We start from the raw sequence: 22,926 nt of genomic DNA on the forward strand, positions 1-22,926 counted from the left end.
ATTCAATTGGATTTCAGATAAGTCCTAAATAAATTAATGGAAACTATTTGTGCTAAAATATTTCATGGCATTGAGATGCTAAATTTGTCAGATAATTTGATGCAAACAATTCGCTCAGTTTCAGTACTTGAAGATTTCCTATTGTAGTAACATCCCTGGCAGACTGCAGTACTGGGTGAACAAGTAGTTCTTCTAATTTGTTCTAACTCTACAAACATCCATTTTATCATGGGATGTTTTAGTAGTGCTTGAGAATTTTTGAACATTAAATAAAACTTAAGAATAAAAGTAACCAAAAGAAAAAAACCTTGTCCTTGGATGTTAGTAATAGTAATCAGCAGCTTCTAAGGGAAAGCAATCCTCTGAACAATTTACTATTCCCATCTTGAATAAGCTAAAGCTCCCACAGTTATCATTAATAAGAAACTGCACAGGATATTTTTTTGCTTGATATATCAGATCTTTATCTTTAAATTATTCTTAAATAATCACATGTATCAAGATAAAATAACTTGATCACACTTAATTTCCCACTAGGATATCTCTGAAAACCTTTTTTGTTTTTTCCTCCCCCTCCAAATTTATGTTAGAAGGATCAAAATCACCTTTTTATTCCAGAGAAATGCACAAAAACATTAAATGTCCTCATTTGTATGTAATAAAGGTAGCACATATGCTTGAAGTTGAATGTCTTAATAAGTACTGTGCTGCTGATTGTACCCCACATTGAGTTTTAAAATTTCTTTACTAATGTGACCATTAAAAAGCACTGGTTTTATTACTATGCAAAGAAACAAAAAGAATATTTCTACCATGGAAATAGAAAGTGATTGTGCCCCCCCACCCCCAAAGCCCTCCCTGAAGACTGATAGTTGTTAGTCACCTCACGTCCTTGTAAAGTCAGTTAAATCAGAAAGACTTTGTAGGCAATTTAACAGAAATGTTATTTGGTCTTTTCAGGAGACAGAAATGAAGGAGGGTTGTGATACCTTCTGTTTCCTTATCAACCCTCCCCCAGTTTATAGAGCTAGGATTAGCGTGGAAGATTGAGCAGGAGTCCCTCATGTCCCAGCTGGCCTTTCCGATAATTCACCTGAAGAGTAGAGAAAGAGAGAAAAAAGCAAGCAGCAAGGGAATCTCAGTCTAACTTCCTTGGAGGAAACAGTGGAATAAATAATCTACTAATCTATGCTGGAAGATGACAAATATATCCAAATTTACCCTGTTCTCACAGAAGAAAATGTAGGACCTGCAGCTAAATGTTAGAAAACTGCTTTGAGTGATACAGTTCAGGAAAAGGGCCAGTGGGGAGGTGTGCAGAAATGTAGGAAAAAATCTGAGAAAAGCAGTAGTATTATGGCTAGGTTGTACAGATCTTCACAGTTTTAATGTGATAAAACAGAATTTGCAGCTAGAAAAATACCCCACTGTTCATAAAATATGGCTTCCTGCATAAGACCCCACCCAGTAATTTGAAGTACTGAACCCCAAATTTGAACAAGAACGTATTTGGAAAATGCCTTCTGTGATTCAGAAAACTTTGAAAACTCTATATACAATCATAGAAAAGTCAGGCTGGAAGGTCCTCAGGGTATCCTGTAATTAGTTCATCCAGTCCAGCTGTAGTTTTGGTCTCTCTTTCCGGCTGTATGCAAAGACGCACATTAAGCCATCACACTGGGAAACTGAGGTGTGATAGCGCGTTACAACAGACCTGGCAGTAGCATGCCATGAAGATTCAGTAAGCCACAAAGTTAAAAAAATGGCATCCTTCCCTATCAAAACGATGCGGTGCATCATCCTTAAATTCTTAAATTCTTAGTTATGGCTCAGTAAGTTACTACATCCGCCCTCTGCATTTACCAACGACAGGTGAAGAAAAAGGCAACTGAAAGCTGTTTTCACTCAATCACCTCCCTAATGTAAAATCAGCCTGATGATTCTTTTAATTACATTATCAGAATCCTGATATTTTCTTCAGTAACTTCCTTGACACTGCTAAAAGCACTTTGTCAGATTGTTTCATGTCATCATATTATTTGGGGGATGAAAGATATTTTTGATGAAGTGATTTTATTTCATGCTTTATTACCGGCTTTGACATAAATTTCCAGAGAGCCCCAAGGGCACATCTTTTTACACTGTAGCATAGTCTCGTTAGCAATTCAGGTGGAATAAAACCACTCAGCTTCACTTTATGGTCTTGTGCCCTGAATTTTTCACATGGCACCCTTTCAAACGTAAGTAACGGTATTGCAGAACAACATTAAAATCTTATGTTGTTAATACAGGATTCCACTAACACATTAAGCAGCATTGTATTTGTAGCCTCTTGCTCGTATGACTTCTGTAGTTAGTAGCATTTTATGATTATTTTTAAAACAATAGTGTCTGTTCAGAACAAGCCTTAATTTTTGCCTACTCTGTTTATATACATAAAATTTGCTACTACTATTTATTTATTTATTTCTCTGGAAACAAGACCATAAAGCACCTCTTATGCAGTCACAAATTAGGAAATTTGCATTTACTTTCTGATAGGCAAGTTTATTGCAGTGTTTCATACATTATCAATTCTTGCAAAGGCCAGTGGGAATTGAGGCCACTTGCCACCTCCTGTAAGTATTCAAGTCCGAAAAGACTGAGCCTCATGGGAAGCAGAGATCATTTATAAGCCAAGTCCTTCTGCATGCAGGAAACGTGGACAACCCTGAATGACTTTTCTGATACCTCACCTTCGTCACTGTAGCCCACCGGCCATGTGGCATGAAGATAAAAACCCCACTGTATTTTCAAAGATGAAGGTAAAGACACTGATGAAACAGCTGGATTTAGGGAAAGCAAAATGCAAAATAACATTGACATGCAAGAGGATAAAAACCTGTAGCTGTTGCAGGATTCTTACTTTAAAACAGCCAGGCATTTTTGTACCTTAGCTGCTGCATCAAGACTGAAAATTTCGTATTACCTGTTCTATTACTTCTTTTTGAAAAGCACTCACATGGTGGTGACATACCTAGAAAGAAAAGCCATGTTCTTTCTAAAATTCTCTGGTTTAAAAAAAGAAACTTTGCATTCACACAGCCTTTTCCAACCTGAAAATCAAAAACATTTTTGTCTCTACATGAAATTAGTAGACTACAGTCTCCTTCAAAACGACACTGATGTGCCTACCTCTTTTACATGTAGGCTATCCCATGGAAACATGAATTCTACTGCTAGGCTTTTTATTTTGATCTCTCCCTTTCTTTTTTCTTAATTGGGATAATATTTCTTGTTGTGGAAACTGATTTGCTGCTACATCACTTCCAAGTCAGTGGTCACCAAACTGAGTCATATTCACAGAAAAGATTCAGGCAATAAGGCAAACTGCTAATAAGCTCTGATTCACTTTAGATCACATAAAAAGATGTACACTGTACCAAAAAGAATTAACCACATGAAATGACCACTTCTGTATTAAAAAAAAGGGGGAAATCATTATCAGCTTCCACGTTTCCTTCCCTTTCAGAAGAAATGTACTAACAATCTACCAGAAACTCCTTAAACTCCTTACATATGAACATGCCAAGTTGCCACATGAGAAGGATCAGCTCATCTCACTGTTGGTGAGAAGCATGACTTAAAAAAATAAGCAGCTTTTGGGAATGTGCAACCCCTAAAAGGCATATTATCAGTTCTTCAACCCCAGCTGTAAAGTGTCTTCACCGTGCTGCCATTACTTGGTTATAAAATGTGAAGTACTAGAGGTGCCGCTAACAGCTGAGCAGCAGCAATGCAAGCATACCTGTGCCAAGGTGCCACGAAGCTACACAGCAGCACCCAGTGCTCCCCTCTTTTGAGGTGTTAAACGAACTTCTTGATAAAGCAGGAGACCACAAAGACAAAGCAATGCCCAAGCCAGGTCACTTTCCTGCCATCCTTAAATGATGAACTGACAGCACAGGAGCAGAAAACACAACAGAAAGCAGAATCTTTCTCTTTGCTGGTAACATGGCTTTTGGGCTTCTAAGGACAAATATGCACCCCAGAAAATCTGTGAATTAGAGTCAAAAACATGCAACATCTATTACAACTGTAATAGATATAACTATGATCTTTCTGGCAGAAAAATAGAAGTTTGTTTATCAAATAATTTCTTTCTGAACAGAACTTATATGCACCGTTAGAACTCATCTATCTTTCATCCTGTATACAGCATCCCACCATACCGAGGGGTGTGACTAGTTATTCTACTAGCGAATTTACAAGAAAATTGTGACATTGACCGATATTTTCTACATGCCTGTGCTTTAAGCAGTCTAATCCTAAGGGCTGAACGGTCATTACTTCCCAGAATGCATCAAATCCTCCAGCAGGAAACAGAGTGGTGGCTCATTCGTTATTACAATTTAAGTCAGTAAGCAGCTGAGTGCAGGCACAGGTAAATTACTACACTCATTTTACTGTCGGTAATGTGCATATCACTTACTTTCAGAAACATTTAGTGTGCCAGATCACTAATGATAACAGTATGCATTAGGATTTGTTCCAAGTATCTCAGTTTTTCAGTCAAGAGTTAGTAAACCTGCCCTCTCATTTTGTTGCAGTTTGAAAGGTGGATATGATAAATTAACTAAAATAAGAATCAGAACAAATTCTTAGCTATTAAGCAGTGATAAACCAGAACACTCCACTGCCAACTGGTCATCAAAAGACTAGCTAAGAGAAAAAAATCTACACATTTTGATTACCTTTGTGTCTAGATTTCTGTTCATTTTCTCATTGATAGTGAATAAAATAGCACAAAAAGCTTACACTTCTGTTTCTGAAGACCATAACACAATCTAACATTACTGTCTCATGATTATAGCACACAAATCCACTTACAAGTAATTTCAAAAATTATTTATTGAAAGCAGCTTCTCTGAGTTATAGGACTATTCTATCAGTCCAATAAACTTTTTTTTTTTTTTTCCAAATCCACATGAGGAATAAACTCAGCTCCAAAAGCCATAGCTTTCTCTTCTCTTACAGTCACTATTTCTCACAGTAGAGGGTTCAGAAGGATAAATATTTACTGTTTTATAAAGAACATATTTAATTCTTGCACTATTCTGGAGAAGAAAATTTTTCATTCAGTTTACCAAATCAGATTTTTAAAAAGTATCCTGAAATAAAGGTGCACTTGGTAATCAAATAGTAATGAGATTTTAGCTGATTTGAACAGTTCAACAGTGTGTTATTTCGCCATGTACCTTAATACAGCCTTCCACGTGTTTCCCAGTCTTTGTCCCTGTAGATACCTTCTTTATGGACATAAGGAAACTCGCTGTAGCAGGACAGATACTGTCCACACTTCTACTTCACATATTTCAGCCCAGCCAGAATTTCTCAAGTATGTATTGTCACACTTAAAGACACTGTGTCTCATTCTAATGAACGATTTTTTAGCTTTTTAGTTTTCTCTTGGGTTACCTTATGCATTCTTGGTAGGGCAATCAAATAAAAATAATTAATAAAAATAAGATTTAGTTTCTCTTTTGATAAGAAATTTAGTGGCTGATCTCTTTAAGATTCCAGCAATTCCTGGAGCTAGATTAGGCTGCTGCCCAGGTTAGGTAAATGTTCTTTGTATTTATTTGGTAGAGCTGAACAGGGCATGTTTACTGAGCTGTATGCTGGGAAAAATTAGCCTAAACATTTTCTCCAGTGTTTCTTCTGATTCACTCTCTTTCATTTCCTCTGGCCCTTCCAAAATTCCTGCCTTCCAAGCCTACTTACTGACGTGCAATTCAAATTCATTAAAAAAAAATTTAGTAGTCTTAGAGAGTCCCCTCTCTGCACAAAGCCACCCTCTCCGCACATGTGCTCAAGGCACTTCTTAATCCTCTTACTTCAGATGGGAAGGCATTAGACGGTGCGTTAGTGTGTGTTTAAGCATATTGAAACAACTACAAAAAGTACCAGGATGGAACGTGCTACAGGAAATATTTATTAGGGGAAAAAATGGGATCAATGAAGGATGAGCTGATGACACAAGTAGTGAAAATGTTCTCCAATAATTTATTTCAATCTGTACTTCAAATAGAGCTCCTAGTACTCCGTGTGCCTGTTAGAAAATGAAAAACTGAGAAAACAGGATTATAAAACCATACCTAAACATGAGGGTATTAGTGAAGTGGGTTAGAACAGGAACACACGCCTGGAAGAAAAGCAGAGGGAACAATGCTGGACAGCATCTGCAAATGATCCTACTTTACCTAAATCAAATGAGGCCACTGTGGCCAGAGCGATATGAAATCTCAGTTCAGGCAACTGAGCACTGTGCACCATTTCAACAGAACAGAATAAAAGCATAGCCTACCTGTTGAATAACCCCTTTTATTATTTATTTAAAACCAGTCATTTCAAGACAATCCTATAGAGTTGTGAGGAATACGAAGTGAGCAGTGTCCTAGATTCCAGTGTTTATATCCATCAGTGTGAAAGCACTGATGCTACACTTGAAACAGGAAATCTCTGCTATCTCTCATTCTTACAAGTTCAGGCAAAGGTGTATCCTTGAACTTAATGATGTCATTTAGTTGTTTTATTCTGGTAGACTAAAATAAAGCATGGAAATGACAAAGACACAATGATATTTTATATTCTCTTACTCTTAATAAATTAAAATAGAGTTTGGCAACCATAAATAAAGTAGATAATAATAAAAATGTGACATTACATATCAGCTTTTGCAAAGTTTATTCTGTTATTGAGGGCATTATCTGCAGAGAAAGGCTGTATAAAAAAGGGTCTACTGGTTGTCTACTGAGAAACAATATTGCATTAGTCCTTAAGACCATTTAATCCATTTTGAAACTGAGCAATTAAAAATTGAGCTTTGATTATTGCATTTGCCTTTCCAATGTTTTTAGATTTATAGGAGCACCCTTCATTTAGGGGCAAAAAAAACCAACCAGAGGGTTTCTTCTTTCTTGTTTTGAGAAAGGCACAAACCAGAAAAGAATACAGACACCCTTCTGATGACTGAATTTGTATACACAAAAATTCTCAAATTCCCTGAGGAAAAACATGAAAATATTTATATTGCTCATCTGGTAATTTAATACTGCTGTTATCACACACTTTCCTCAATAGCGCTTCAGGTTGGTTATTGTACCTTTTGGGGAATCAGGAAAATGAGGCCCTGCTCTTACGTGAATCACTTGCTTTGAACATGTTAAATAACAAAAGACAAAGATAAGTATATGTTGGAAGCAAAATTTTAAGCTGATTAGGAGCCTTGAAGATGCTGATATATGCATTTTCTTCTCCAATCAACCAGCTCTGCTCAGCAGCCCAGGAAGGTGCCAGAGCCCCACCTCCTTTGCTGTGGTCTCTCCCACACCTCACACACCCCTCTGCGCAGAGGTTGCTTAACTCTGGTTATTTGCCCTGCTCTCATTAACTGTGCAGGGTCCTCTCCCTATCTGGCCCTAAAAGGTGATAGCTGTAGCTTCAGAAAATAATTTTAAGTCAGCTCTTTTAATAATTAATCACAATGTTCACCCTTAAAGCATGCAATGAAGAGAAATCATACACAGGGGGCAACATTTGTCTGCCAAGAAAGAAATATTGCAGACTTCCCCCCCCCCCCCCGCCCCCGATATTGAGAATGATAATAAAATTCCTCACATCTGAGTTCTCACACCCCGAGAAAATTATGTTTTCTTAGATGTATCTGACCTGTAGATTATGGCCATTCTAATGTGTGCTTCTGGGGTGGGGAGGGGGTAGGGGGGAAGCAGAAGCCTTTGCAAAGAGAATCAACACCACTATCTGATTTGTTCTGTATTAGATACATTTTGATTTTTCAGCAATCTAAGTTTTATCTTCTGTTCTTTGGAGCTGCTCACAATGTACCTCCCAGCAGCCATACATCTGGTTTAGAAATAAAAATATTCTTCTAAAGCCCCTTCCTGTCAGGATGTGAGAAATACCTGTTATGATACACCGTATGGTCACTTGTGCATCTCATATACAATAACTATATGTGCAATATATGTCTGCTAAGTGCACTATCATACACTACACAACTCTTCAAAGGTGTTGCATTAGCAAGGACTGACCTAATTTCAGCTACCCATACAAAATCAAATGGTTATATCAAACATCACCTTCTAATATACTGTTAGAGTAGCCATGTTTTACCTGGTTGCATATTAATTTCAAAGCCAAACTATCAAGTACTGAAATTAAATAATTAGCGTCATGAATCCAGCATTTTATAAAACATATTACAGGTGTAGAAGCCTAAAGGGACCTGACTATCTTGTTTAACTTTCATTGTAAAATCCAATTAGGAAGTTCCAAGAACAAAGAAGACTTTTCAGCTTAATGTAACCTTTTCTTCCTCAAAAAGTTGATTCAAGATATTTTGTTTTCCAGTTACAAATGCCTCTAAAACAGCTTCGGTGGGACACAGTAGCAGTGGCACTTTGCATGCTGAGATTAAGAGCCCTCCACTGTCTATAACCCCAAATATTTTTTTTTCAAATAATTAATAATTATCTCCTAGGAAAGCACATTTAAAAACACCTTCAAAAGCACCTTCATAACAGTGCCACTTTGTTTTTTAAAAAAAAGAACAAAAAATCATGATCAGAAAGTTTCAGTGATGCTGTCTGCACCACCAGTCTTTAACTGACCCTGTTCCTGTGTACAGCTTTCAACAAACCAAGATGATTTTTGTCCACTCACATAGTGTTGCACTTACAAGTTGGTCTGACTACTACTGGACCTTTGGGCATTTCCTAGGGACTAGGTATCCCCAAAGAAGAGATAGCAGAGGACTGCTCACAAAGGAACACACCTTAGAAAAAGATTCCTTCTTCATCCCTGGAAGTTCACGACTTGATTTTTTTAAGACAAGGCAAACAGAGGCACAGATGATATCCACCATCCCTTACTCCCTTTTTACCCCCCTCACAGACCTTTCTCTGTGATAAACATGCTGAACCGGAGTACAAACGCAGAATTTTGGTATCTTCAGGTACTCGCAAGGGGTTATAAAGGCAGCAGGGAAGCTAATTAATAGTAAAGTTGGGACGATATGTGAATTAACTTTCCAGCAGCAGCGTCTGCTGTCCTCCGGACAGATGCTGAGCGGCAGACACCGTTTCTGAACGCGGGCTGTCACCGTACCTTAAGAAGTCTGACGGAGGGGAGGAAGGCGGCATGGCACAGCTTCCGGATGGTCCAGTTGAGTGGCCGGGGAGCATCGGTCTGATTCATGACCGTCCACAAATCCCACCGGGAGATCAGCCGCAGACCTGAGAGCTCTTACCGCGGAAACCGCCCGCCAGGCCGCGGGCACGCCAGGCGCATCCCGCCCGCCGTGCCGCAGGGCAGGGCCGGCCCGGCGCGGGCAGAGGGCTGGGCTGGGCGAGTGGCGCGGCTGTAGCCACCGATCCTCCTTAAAAGAGCAACCTCCTGCGTGGGAACAGCAGTGCTCATGCATACCAAATGTGGCTGAATGGAGGCGATTAGCCCGCTGTTCAGGGCACGCTGCGCTCCTTGAGCGAAAAGGGGCAGCCCGCATAAAAAAAAAAACCTGCAGTGAGAGCTGCCGCTCCTGCTTTCTCCCTCCCGCGCTCCTCGGAGAGCACCCAGGTCAGCCTCTCCCGGGCAAGCTGACCCATCCGCCTCGCTCCTCCGCTTCCCTGAGCGAAAAAACAGGGCAGAATGGATAATTTAAATTAATCAAGCGGAGGGGTAATTGCACTTTCTTTCAGAAAGCATTGCGAGGAGAGGGAAGCCGGCATGAGGGGAGGGGCCAACGCTCAGGCAGCAAAGATTGAGAGGGGGAAAAAATTAATTCACTCTTGAATTACTGATATAATGGACCTAGAAAGCATAGTTTCATTGATCGGGCATTGTATTGGTGCGCTAGCGGCAAGTGGCAGCGGCTAGAAGCTGTACCATAAGAGTGTAAGTGTTAACATGCACATTCTGGCAAAAAAAAAGAACCCCAAACAAATCAAGTTCAGGATTCGGCTCTTTTTAATATTAAAGCTATGCACAGAGTAATTCTTTTAAAGACATGCAAACACATGAAGTAATAGTGCTGGGGCAATTCAAGTATAGCAAAGCATGTTTCCATTTGGGCAGTAACTGGCTTTCCCAGCTAATGAAGCTATTCTTAATGCCTGTTCTCCAGCTAAAGGAGAAGTACCTTTATCCCACTATGTTCTGGAGAGCATCAAGATTACATGAGGGAAGAGTTAGAAAGCCCAAAAGCAAACATCCTATAAAGCAATGGGAATTTTTAATTTTGCCAGTAATGACCAGTTTTTGCTCAGATTATGGAGGTAAACAGTCACTTCTCAGCAAAGTTTAAATCTCTTGTAACTCAGGTTTGAAAATTTACTTGGCTAGGTTTCATTGATCTGCCATTTTCATGCTTCCTTTTAATTCCAATAGTGTACATATTTTTCTCCTTTGTTTATAATTTATTATTGTGTCTACATTCATCAGCAAAAGCTGAATAATTCTCCAAATGAGAGGAAAGAGATGAAGAACATTGTTTCCATGAGGCTATGGAGGCTATGCTAATCTGCCTGGTTTACATATTAATGTCTATAATAGTTTGCAGTAGGGTCGCAAATCTAAAACTCTCTAACATGTAGCAATACTTCTGGTTTGCTTTTTAAAGTTTGTTTAAGGACAGATAACTCTGAGGAGAATAGGGAAACGCAGTACTTCAGTCAATACCATCAGATCCTCCAAGGTAAACAGAGGATCCTAAAACCACTGAAGTTATCCCAGTAAAGCAGGGTAAGGATTTGTGTTTACACCTCAGTCTTCCTCTCCAAAGGAAGTTTTGCCCTTGCACATAGATCAATATTCTCCAAAGCCTATATATTGGGGCCTATGTAGAAGGAGTGCATGTGCATTGAGGTGGAAGTCCAGTACCTTTATACTTCTTTTGAACATATACATATTAGCCAGCTCCACCTCATTGTACCCTCTCAACAATTGTATGAATGTTCTTACTGAGCCTCAGTGTTGGATAAAAAATTATTCTGCCCAGAATATAATGTCCCAGAACATAGTGCAAGGCTGACTATGCACCAGAAGAGCTCTCTCATCTGTTCCACCCCTCTGTACATGGCAAAACTATAAAAATTCAAAGGTGCAGAAACAAGACCATGGGTTGTCTGTGGAACAGAATGGATAGAACACCAGGAGCCATCCCCTTGTGACAAAAATTTGTGCAGATGAATTTCTGGTTATGACTGGGAAGCTAGTTTAAATTATACATACTTAAATGCCTTCCTGCTTGACCTCTGAATGTATTTGTTTTATTAAAGGAAGAAAAAACCCTTGCTGTTGATAGTGAAACGGAATATGATTTTCTGAAACTACTTTTCTCAGGCTCCATTAAAGAGGCAGAATTAAGAAGGTAGAAAAGAATAATCCTGACTTTAAATAAATAAATGTACCTTAAAATGTGTGTGGCATGATAACTTTGCTCTTTTATAAAGGTAATAATATCTAGTAATTAAGTTTTTGGAGTTCATAGTAAAAAGAAAGTGAAAGATTCAAACCAATCAGAAACTCCTAACAAACCCAAGACCATGTCTTCTCCCTGCCCTCCCAGTTACCATTACTGGTAAGTTTTCTTTACCCTTGAAGATCAGGAAAGAGTTTCTTGGGAAGGTACCAGACTCATCATTACCTCGACCCTTTCACATGTTTTGCATCAGTCATCTGTCATAAACCAAAATGTTCAGCCTATGTGCTAGGGACAAAGACAGAGGAATCATAGCCCTTCTTTTCCATGAGTAGAGTAACAAATCTCTAGAGGAGACTAGAGAGCTGAAGACAATAAAGAAACATAACAGATAGCTTTAATAAACTAAAAATAGTGAGCCCAATGTATCTTCTAGCTTCCACAGAGCTTGCCGTCTTTGAGATGAGCTCTATCATTGCTTTCTGCAAACAGTACCTTAGGGATAAAAGCTGTTATGTGCTGTAGTGTTTAATACACACGAACCTTCTTTCACAGGCCAGTTTTCCATGGCTTTGTGCCTTGCCTAGTCATTTGTATTTGCAGAAAGTGAGTGCAAGAATACTAACTTCTGTTTGTGCAGCAAGGAAGCTCTGACTGACAGGACATTACCATGATGTGGGAGGTTAATTTCCACCACAAAGTCCTTGGGTACCTTTGGATAGATCATTTAATCCCTGCTTGGCCTTCATTTTAATTCGTTTTAACTTTACTGTATGTCTCTTACCTATAAGCAATACTGCAGTGATTCTGACGCTCTTCAGTGTAAATTTAAGAAAAGTCAAGCAAGAAGATTTCTTTGTCTTGGCAGCAGGCTCCACCAATTTTTGGTAATCATTAATGGTGAAGGGTTAGGAAGTAAATAAAGAAGCAAATTCTGAAAAGCTTTTTTTTCAGAGATGCTGACAATAATGATTAAATAATATAGTGAAAGATTAGGAAGGTTTTGTTTGTTTTGGGGGGGCTTTGTATCACTTCAGTGAAAAAGTCAGTTTGAATCTCTTACTCTATCCTGTTGGAAAAAGCAACTGCTCAGCTCAGCTCTTCTACAAGCGGAGGCCTGGTAGGAAATGCAAAAATGTAGCAATCCCACTAGGATTTACGTTCCTACTTTGCTAGCGCTAAAAGGCAGAGCTGCCACTTTCATATTAAAACTGTCCCTGAAGCATGCTCACTGCACCATCAGTATTCACATGTAGTTCTTTGTCTCTTGCCAAGGAGCACCTTTGGTATCACAGGAAGGCATAGCAAATAGAAGACAAATTCCATTGCTTCCTACAATACGGAGAGATTTCTATTCTTCTTAAAGCTATTGTTCATGGAAAGCATTTTTAAGAGCACCTCTTTGTAGATTTCTGCCATCTAACGTGATAATAATCCTACACTGAAAGCTCTGATACAGTAAACTTTAACACTTCTGGGTACACTACAGAATGAAAAGTTGCTGAGAAGCCCATTAACATCCAGACCACTTTCAGCACACCAGTAATCTGCAACATTTTCAACCTGAGAGCAAACATTTAACAAAAAGGTATTATGGACTACAAACCCAGCCACTGCTCTCTTATCCTGCCCACTTAACAATTCCTTTATGAAATAAGAGATGCAGTGTAAATGAAAAGCAGAAAGGGCAGAACAAGGAAACCGGAAAGATGTATTGGTCAGCATGGTAGAAAGCAACCTTTTCTGATGATATCACACCTAGTTTTCCCATCTACATCATGATGTGAGATGTGAGAAGACACATTATCTTCACAGTGCAGCTACAGAGCCACTTTGCCAAGGCTTCCTTGCTCTTGGAGCACCTTTCTGCTTCCCCAAGGGCTCGCACTGCCCAGTGGGGGAGAAAATACCAGAGAAAACAGGGCTATGCTTGCCCCACTCATCGTGGGAGTACTACAGAGACACGCTGAAACAGAGGTGGTAGCTCTTCATAACACACATTGGCCATCTCCTAGGTTTGTGGAGGAAATGGCAGGATGGCAATAGAAAAAGAAGATGTAATTTAAAAGCTACTATTTAAAATCAGAGATAACAAAGCATTTCACAGGTATAGTCAAGAAGTATCGGTCATCTTACTACCCGCTCACTTCACAGGTTTATAAACTAAACAATATTGAAGAGTACATCAATGAACAGAAGCCTATATTTATAACAGCAATAGCAGTGTTGTTTTTTTTCCAACACACTCATATTTCAATTTATTTACCTTCATTTTGTGTGATTTCTTGCAAAAATCAGAGAATAGTAAGATAAGTCTATGTGATAAAGTTTGGATAAACTATACTTAAATTTATGCCTGCCATAATATCTCAATGGACCTGGATTTTCTTGAAGCTTAATTCAACTGATAATTAATGTATAAAACTTCTCCACTGCTCTTGCACCTTTTCTATTCACAGCATGCCTGATGTAGCTTTTTTCTGCTATAATCTTTGCTAAGGTATTTCACAGGTCTTCTGCCACATGCTCATATCCATTACTCCCTCTCCCCCAGACACAGACACACGTATTAATGTAAAGTCTATATACTTATTAAATGTTAATTAAATCATTTGTCCTAGATGCAGGCAATTCTGTAGACAGTTTTCAGCACATACATAAACAGTATTGTATATAGCTATAAATAATGGCTTTTGGCATCTGACTGAAAAGCCACAATAAAGGGTATTCTTTCTGTTATCTTAAGTTTTACAGGTGTGTGATGAATATCACATGGGATTAAATTATTTTATATGCCTACTCAGTACCACCTTGAAATATCCTTTAACTGATCTGCATCAGGCTTTTTCCTGGCAAAGCACCTGGCTGGGCTACCACAAGAGATCTGAGGGCTACCAGAGCATGCAGCCCCTGCAGAGAACTTGTGAGACAGGAGGTGATCTGGGCAGTGCAGACACACCCAATGCTCCCTTGCCAGATGTATTTTCCTAGAGACCCTGTGAGATTGTTCCCAGTTCCAAAATAGGCAAGTGGAGGTCAGACTATACACACAGAAAATGGAAGTTTGAGCAGGTATGTCACCAGCAGCCTTCACTATTATTTGTGGTCCCACTTCTGCAGCTACTGGCAGAAACTCCTGATAATTTGCACCATTTCACCTTCGGTTGCTCTCCAGGTACGTGTAAATCTACCTACCCTTAACTACTGAAGCTGTATCCTTGAATGGTATATTTCACCACACATTCCTCTCTAATCACAGTTTGCAGCCTTTATAGTTTATCTTTGAAAGGGATTAAAACACATAGGCATATAACACGTTTATTTTGGGACTAGAAATGTCCATGGTTGATTGTTACTTAGAAACAAATACTGCATTTTAAATTACAATCTATCTTAATTTAAATTGGCTTTCAAGTGTAGGCAAGCTGTTAGTTCTGTAACCTCTACAGCACACAACAGAAATTAGGCTGCTCAAATGTTCAGATTTATGTTTATGCTAAAAGTTTCTCTCCATCTTAGGCCACCATGTTCTTATCTGCATTGTTTAACTTTGTGTTAATGCTTTCTCAATTTTGATCTGTAACCTCATTTTTTCTATCATTTTCCGCTCAGATATCAACTTTACTGAGTTTTGTTGGTGTAATATTTTCCTACAGATAAATGGGAAACATTTTCTAGTCTTGATTATCTCGGTAAATGCAATGCAGAAGAAAAAAACTTCATGAAAAGGAGCAATTCAGCCTGATTGTTAAGCACTTCAACAAAGACCCTAGACAGCAACTATCTTGCAATAGGGGACTTCTCTTCATTTGCCACAGACGGATGCAGTGTGCAACAAGAGCACCTTTCTTGCCTCAGCTTATAGTCCTCCACAACTGGAAAGTGGTTTAGTTATCATTTGAAAGTGGCAAAGAATCACAAAAATCTCTAATGCTTTCTGCTATGGGCTATAAAGAACCAAGATAACCAAATGATACTTTCCACATGTACTGCCTATCTGCACACGCCCCAACACACCAGCTTTGCCCTCCTCCCAAAGGCAAAGGCCTTACCCTAGAGCAGACACCACCTCTGATAATTAAGCCTCCTGCAACCACTTGGCTCAGACTCGCAGGGCTGAGCACACTCAGTGTTTCATTACTGACCCGTCTGCTTTCCTGAGAATTCCCTTCCACCAAATTTTTATCATCTTCAACACGCATCCATGCAGACAGCTAATCCTGCTGTCTTTCGTACTTCCCCCAGCTGCTCAGTTAGCTGTGTACCAGTATTCATATTGGTTTGAGAAATTAACCTGGCTGCAAAGTGCTTATGGTGAAGGGTGTCTGACAGTGAATGGTTCAGTCACCAAAACTGAAGAGAAAAGACCATTCTGGGGCACCCTCACACTTGTGAGGAAACACCCCAGTGACAGATGGCCCAGAACACATACACACAGCAGTCAGCACCACAGAAGCAGCTGCAGGAAGATTGTCAAATCAATTTAACACAAACAGGTGGAGTGCTAGCAACTAACAGCCAAAAGTCCCTGGTAAAGAGATAAAATTATGCTTATTACACAGGTGCTATGAATTAACTAACTGTATACTTGAACTATCAGTAGGAAATCCTTCACAGAAGATTCAGACTCTGGAAAATAAAGCTTGCACAAGAGTTGGAAGTAATTTTTTCCTCACACTTTTTGAGCAGCAATGCCTTGTACCAGGTAATAGGAAGAAGACTTACAGAGCTGCTGATTCTCTGCATCCCCTGAGCAATTTGTGTTTTTCTTTTAAAGAACAACACAAGGAAAAGGGTAAGATAGGGTTCTTCATTAAATTAAACAAAAGGGAAATGGCAAAAGCTGGACCAGGTTGTGCAGCAAAAAGTATTATTCAAAACCACACTTTTGAAATACATATAAATGACTCTTGTGGTCTACTTTAAAATACACTTTCAAACTGTCCACCTTAATCAAGTCTATTTTTAGCACTTTACAGGTTTTGTTTCGATTTATTTTTAAAGTTACACACCGAGTCCACATAAGTTCTTGTTATATTGTGGGCTCACAAACACCTGCAATTTTGCACCTACATTTTTCACTGGCACAATTGTAAGCATATCTGGACAGCAACTAACTCTGGAAAGTGTGATATAGGTGTTTTCCATGGTGTCTCTTTCATTTATTATGCATTTGCATTCAGTGTTACACTGGGGACAAAATCAAAGTTTGGGGGCTTTTAGACTGATCACTAATCAAAGCTGTAGAAAAAGTAGTTAATGCCCTCCAGAGACGGTAATCTAGTTTCCTATCCAGACACAACAGATGGGTGAACCAAAAAGTGCCAGATGAGGGCAACAGTAAAAAGAGCATCAATTGCATCAAATAAGCTGTAGTGTCAGCTTGCACTTGCCTTACCACTTCCTGGGGATGCTGTTTGAAGGCACCCAGGCAGATGCCTTTAAAAGCTAGAGAAATGATCTGCACTGACTTACTAAAAATCCTTCTAGCTCTGACAGAAGAATCAAACCTATCAAGCACATATACCACCATTAGACATGACGTTCTCTCATAGTGGCTTATATTATAGGCAATTTTTTACTCAAGTTTGATATTGCATTTAAATGATATATTACTGAAGTTCTGTGACTGCAGATACCTGGGAAATTACTGAAAAAAATTACTCATCAGAAGGAAACATTTTCCAGTAATTTTTTTTCTTGGAAAGACAGAAAAAGCTCTGCCTGCCTTTTTAAAATCCCTTTTGTTGTTTTTGTTGTTGTAGTAGCAGCAGGATTAAAACCCTTTTCCTGCTCAGATGTAAAGCACAGTTTAGTTCCTTGCTCAAAAGAAACCAGAAACTAGAAATTAGGATATCAGAAACTAAATCCACATTTTTATTTTTACATTGCATCACACCTATTTCACAGTTTATTGATCAATTAAATCAGTCCATTTGAAAAGCCATCACTTGTACTTCAAAAACACCTGCCCAAACTATTACTTTTGGGGGGAAATTTTAAATACTTGTTTGTGAATCCCCATACTAAGTGAGTAGCAACAATAGTCCCCTATGAACAATAGTTCATGCAGTTCTAAACTCTTATACCAGACAGCAGAATGGAACTGGAATATAAAACTGCACTGCAGAAGAATCTATCTTTTTTTGGTAGAGCACAACTGTGGTACTACTCATGAAAGACTACTCATTTATTTAAGGAGACAAGCTGCCCATGCTTTTCCACATTTCCAAAGAAAATACACGTAAAGATTCAGACGTAGCAACAGCAGAATCCACAGGAGCACGAAAACAGAGCAGAAGAAAAGGAAGGAGGCTTATTTTTCTTAAAAGTGTCACTCAGTTATGCAATTGATCTCTGCAATAGACTTCAAGCATGCATTTTCTAACACTGCACTGTGCTCATGGCTCCCCTATCACTACTGCAAAACTCTAGCCATTCATACCAACGCTAAACGGACACATCCCGCTGGCAATATAGAGCTGCTGGAAGGCTTTTCTGGAGGAGCTTTTTTGGCATTAGTCTTTGTCAGGTTAATGTCCTCATTGTAGGCTATCCTGTAACATCCAACAGGCATAGCATATTAGTTATTTTTAAAGGACTCTGTTATTTGACTCCCATGAGTTGTACAATTCTACTAATTCTACTATTACTTATGAATCCTTATTACTAAGATTTTCAAATCGCAAGAAAAGACGGTACATGTACATTGTATTTTAGGCCCTCTCTCTACAGCTAGAACCTGAAAATAAATTTGAGACACAGCAATTTCCTGATGTAGTATTTCCATGTTCTATTTCATCAAACAATGCTGATGCTGGTAGCCTTAAAAAATCAACAGATTTTCTCTAGGACTGTGTGATTTCACCCTCTCTTTCATGTTTTTAGCACTTTCTTAATATGTTAGGTCAGAAATTTTGGCTTTGTGATTTATGTCTTAGTCCCAGAAGGCAAACAAACAGATTCTTTCTGGTTTGTTGGCACTAGACTTTATGACTGTATTGTGTTGCGTATAAAGTATCTGTTATATTTAGGGCACAAGTCATGCATTATTTTTCAGACTTCTAAAAAAGACATTCTTAATGGAACAGAGCATCTATGGATATGACTTATATATCATTTTACTATAGCTGCTAATCTAATTCAGAGGAGAAACAATTGAAAACTGCCTACTGAAGCTGGACAAACATAAGCAAGTTAGAAATTCTTGGAAGAAAAGCCTTTTGGAAAATAACAATGAACATCTGTTCAAGGATTTGCATCAACATCTTTGATACCTGTTTTTCAAAATTATTTGTTGTTTGATACAAACTTCAAACAAGTCAGCTCTTAGAAGTATATTTTCATATGTGGAATTTTTCATAAATTTTTAGTTAACATAATGTTTCCATGAAAAGAACTGCACAAATTCTAAATACAATCTGTTTTTCCACTACAGTTCATGCAACAAACTGCAGATTAAAATTTATGTACTCCTGGAAAAAATGTGATTTTCTAAATAATTGTTAATATTTTGTGCTTATTCTATTGAAATCCTCCATTATCCTCTTTAAGGGTTTGCTTTTATTTTATTTTGTTTTACTTTATATCAAGACACACCCAGCTTGAGAGCTCTAAACTAGCAGTACTCTATTACCCTTTTTTTTTTTTTTTTAATCACAGGCATATCAGTTTTTATCACAGGTTTATAACTTTCTGTTTTATAATCAACAGTAACAGAAAATCACATTTTAAGGCATTGACTCTTGCACTACTGATATAGCAGAGAAGGGGGAGCAAAATATATCATATGATACCAGAAGGTATCTACTGACTTGAAAGTTCCATGAATTATTTAGCTTATCCAGCTACATGTTATAATTGCTGTATCCAGTTTAACTACTGGGAGAGAAAAATGCCATCTGAAATATCTTCAGACCTAAAAGCACTGCTCGACCCTGTGCTAGATAAAAAAGCCTAACTTTCTAACTAGTGGTAAGCAATATACAAATTCCACTTCAGGTATACTTGGTACAAAGGAGGGTCAAACAGGTGAGAGAAAAGCCCAGGGCTCTCATCAGCCATTTTGACATCCACATAAACCTCAGTGTTGAGAAATATTTTGAGATGATGAACAGGAAGAACAAGAAATTGCTTTTAAGTGCAATCAGAGTAACCAATAATGACCCTAGCTATATACTACTTTTTTTTTTTTTAAATCTACTTTTATGTACTAAAAATAAATTGTCAGACTCATAACATATTTATAAAGAAAACCTTCTCATGCGTGTATCCATGACAACCTAGATTTATATTTTGAGCTCCAGAAAGTTGTTACAGCACGGCTTACATAAATTATTTTAAAGAATGTAACAAGATAAGATGGTTTGCTACCTGAGGTATTTTATTTGGCATAATATGTAATATTTCAACTATACTGAAACACACAGGAAACCAAAAGCATTGTGCAGTGGTTTGAAACAAGTCTTGTCATAAAGTAAACATATTTTTAATAAAAGGAAAATGTAGAAGCTCTTTGTGACAATGCACACTGGAAATTAAAAAATCCCTGAAGACTTAGTAATTGAATATTAGCATGCCATAGTTGGGAAAGCAAAGAAACATAACAGAAATGTGAAGCATACAGTGCCTGAAATAAATAAAACTCCTTTCATTTACACTAGTATGCTGCCTACTGGGATTCCATCTGGACTGCTTTGGGCACAGGCAACCTAATTTTTTTTTTTCTCTCTTACCTAGGGAAAAGGGCTTGCTTTCACTATACTGAGCATTACTAAAACTACATTTCTGTTATACATACTTTCATTTTGCATTTGACTTGAGAGGCATAGTATGTTATTTATATAATTGATTAACACAGTAGGCAATTTCCGAGTACAGAATACAGTGAGAAGATACTTCATCAGATTTTCCCAAACAAGTATCAGTGACTTCCCTAGCATTTTGTTGTCAAATAAATGTATTATCTACCTTGGAAAGAGACTTTGAGGGAAGAAAGATACAATCATTTCAATAACTGTTTAATATGCTGCTAAGAATTCAAGTCTTGCTAACAACAACCACAGACTCTGTGAAAATTGTTCTGAGCAGAGCCTACTGCTTTAGACTGTGAGCCAGGAGAGTGAAAAAGCGGACAAGCTCATAACGGTCTTCCCTTGAACTCTCAGTTGAGAGAAAAAGTTTTTAACATTAGCAACATGATGCTTGGGTGACACGCTGCCAGGCAGCCTGGCACTGGGTGGATTCATTATTTCTAGACCCACACTGCGGCCTCGGGGGCTCTGTTCGTGGGGGATCCCCAGTGGAGGGGCATCTAGCCGAGGGCTGCCCAACAAGATTAAAGTGAAACTCAATACCTCCATCAAATGCAGCAACACAATGTTCCTCTGCAAGCCCCATACACAGGCTTCAAGTGCTGCAATCCAGCCATAAGCTGTGTTTTGCAAACTTCTCTTACGACCACAGAAAAATAACAGAGGTTGGGCTAATACTGGGATGGCCTGAGCTTTGCAGCCTAGGGTCCTGAGGCAGAACCAGCAGGGAAGAGGGACATTTACCCTGCATGTGTCCCCAACTGGTCACCTGTGGCCTTTTGTGGCCTGTTGTGTCCTCTATCGTTTCCTGATGGGTGGGAAATAGTAACTCTATGGCTCCTCCTTCGTATCCAGAAAAATGGCTGGGATGTGGAGCTAAGAACCGAGGGGGTCTTGGCAGCCGCTTTGTTCTTTTTTCTAGCTGCATTAGGGTAACCTGAGGACTAATTTTCTGTATAAGCCAAATGTAATTTTAGTCACTTGTATAAATATTTGTGGTCACAGTTCATGCAATTCAGTAGTACTGTAAGAGCCTTAAATAGGCAAAGATCCTACTTTTATGGGAAGGATTCTGTACCAAAACATCATTATAAACGCATAAAACATTCACTGAATTTCTTTTCCTTGGCATATTACAGTACATTAGTTTCTAGTGCCCAGTACTACTTCTATTTAATGAAATCTCATTTATTGATACTACTCAACACTTTCCAAACCAACTAATATAGTACAAACTTGAATTTGCCCTCAGTTTCTTTTAGTTCTCCGTGAAAGAGCAGAAAATGTGCAGCAGAAATGAAATCCCTTAATCGAGAACCATCAGCATCAATAATCCCTCCTGAAATCTTGTGACAATAATGTGCAAATATATAATAGTTCCCATGATGTACAACTGAAGGCACTTAAGTGACTGGTTTAACAGAGAACAATATTGCATTTCAGTTAAAAGTCTTGAGAACGCTGCTACTTCATACATGTACAAGATGATCTCAAGAGTCCTGTGTCCTGTCCTGCCCCAACTTGAATGAACTAGACACTTGTACCTACAATGAAAAGGTCATCCTTTCTAAGGAGCCTGTATAAAAAAACATATAGAAAGGCAGCACAAAGGCAACGTAACAATATTTGAATTTGTGTTATTAGTCACATATAATAATAAGTTGTAAATAAACCTTAGAATGGTAAAAAGGTTACACGTTGCTAGATGTTTGGTGAACATACTATTAGAGGAAAATTTTAGAATGTGTTTATGCAACTTTTATTCTTCATATTTTAGATGGCAGAATTAGCATAACTGGTTAAACAATCTATTCCTCTCATATCCAATGGTTTTCCATGTAAATCAATTTGTGCCCCATTAAACATATTACTTAACATATGCCCATCAGCCAGCACAATTGATGTATATTGATACACATATTGATACATATATTGATACATATATTGATATATGTTTTTGTGTAGATAGCAATGGCTTGAGGGCCACCGTGTGTAAATGCTTATGAGGGTTAAAACCTAGAACACATGCCATACTGTGCAAGTTTGATGCTACATAAAATTCTGTGCAATTTAAATGGATTAATTGAAACTATTAAGCAAGGTTATTTGATGGTGTATTGGGTTTGCGTGGAAAGGTTTTGGTAGCAGGGGGGCTACAATGGTGGCTTCTGCGAGAAGCTGCCAGAAGCTTCCCGTGTCTGATAGAGCCAATGCCAGCTGGCTCCAAGATGGACCTGCCACTGGCCAAGGCCAAGCCCATCAGCAACAGCGGTAGCTCCTCTGTGATAACATATTTAAGAAAGAAAAGAAAACCAAAAATGAGCAGCAGTTTTTGCAGCCAGAGAGAGGAGTGAGAAGATGTGAGAAACAACTTTGTAGACACCAAGGTCAGTGCAGAGGAGGGGAGGAGGCACTCCAGCTGCCACAGCAGAGATTCCTCTGCAGCCCGTGGTGAAGACCATGGTGAGGCAGGCTGTCCCCCTGCAGCTCATGGAGGTCCATGGTGGAGCAGATACCCACACCAGAGCAGGTGGAGGCAGCCAAAGGAGGCTGTGACCCTGTGGGAAGCCTGTGCTGGAGCAGGCTTCTGGCAGGACCTGTGGCCTCATGGAGAGAGGAGCCCACGCTGAAGCA

At 38.7% G+C, this 22,926-nt stretch overlaps 1 protein-coding gene across 4 annotated transcripts in view; it reads right to left on the minus strand.

Annotated features, from left to right (window-relative positions):
• TRPM3 (transient receptor potential cation channel subfamily M member 3) overlaps positions 1-22,926 on the minus strand; it is a 424,445-nt gene that overhangs the window by 274,842 nt on the left and 126,677 nt on the right. For 2 of the 4 annotated variants that reach the window (XM_075739538.1, XM_075739537.1), the window contains exon 1: positions 9,169-9,468. The exons of the other annotated variants lie outside the window; for them this stretch is intronic. In XM_075739538.1, the coding sequence (XP_075595653.1) occupies positions 9,169-9,258 (90 nt within the window). In that variant the 5' untranslated portion in view covers positions 9,259-9,468. Of the gene's footprint in view, positions 1-9,168; positions 9,469-22,926 lie in introns of those variants that run through there. 4 annotated transcript variants of the gene reach the window in all.

This window comes from Balearica regulorum, chromosome Z, assembly GCF_011004875.1.
Source record: "Balearica regulorum gibbericeps isolate bBalReg1 chromosome Z, bBalReg1.pri, whole genome shotgun sequence".
In the NCBI taxonomy this organism is placed as follows: domain Eukaryota; kingdom Metazoa; phylum Chordata; class Aves; order Gruiformes; family Gruidae; genus Balearica; species Balearica regulorum.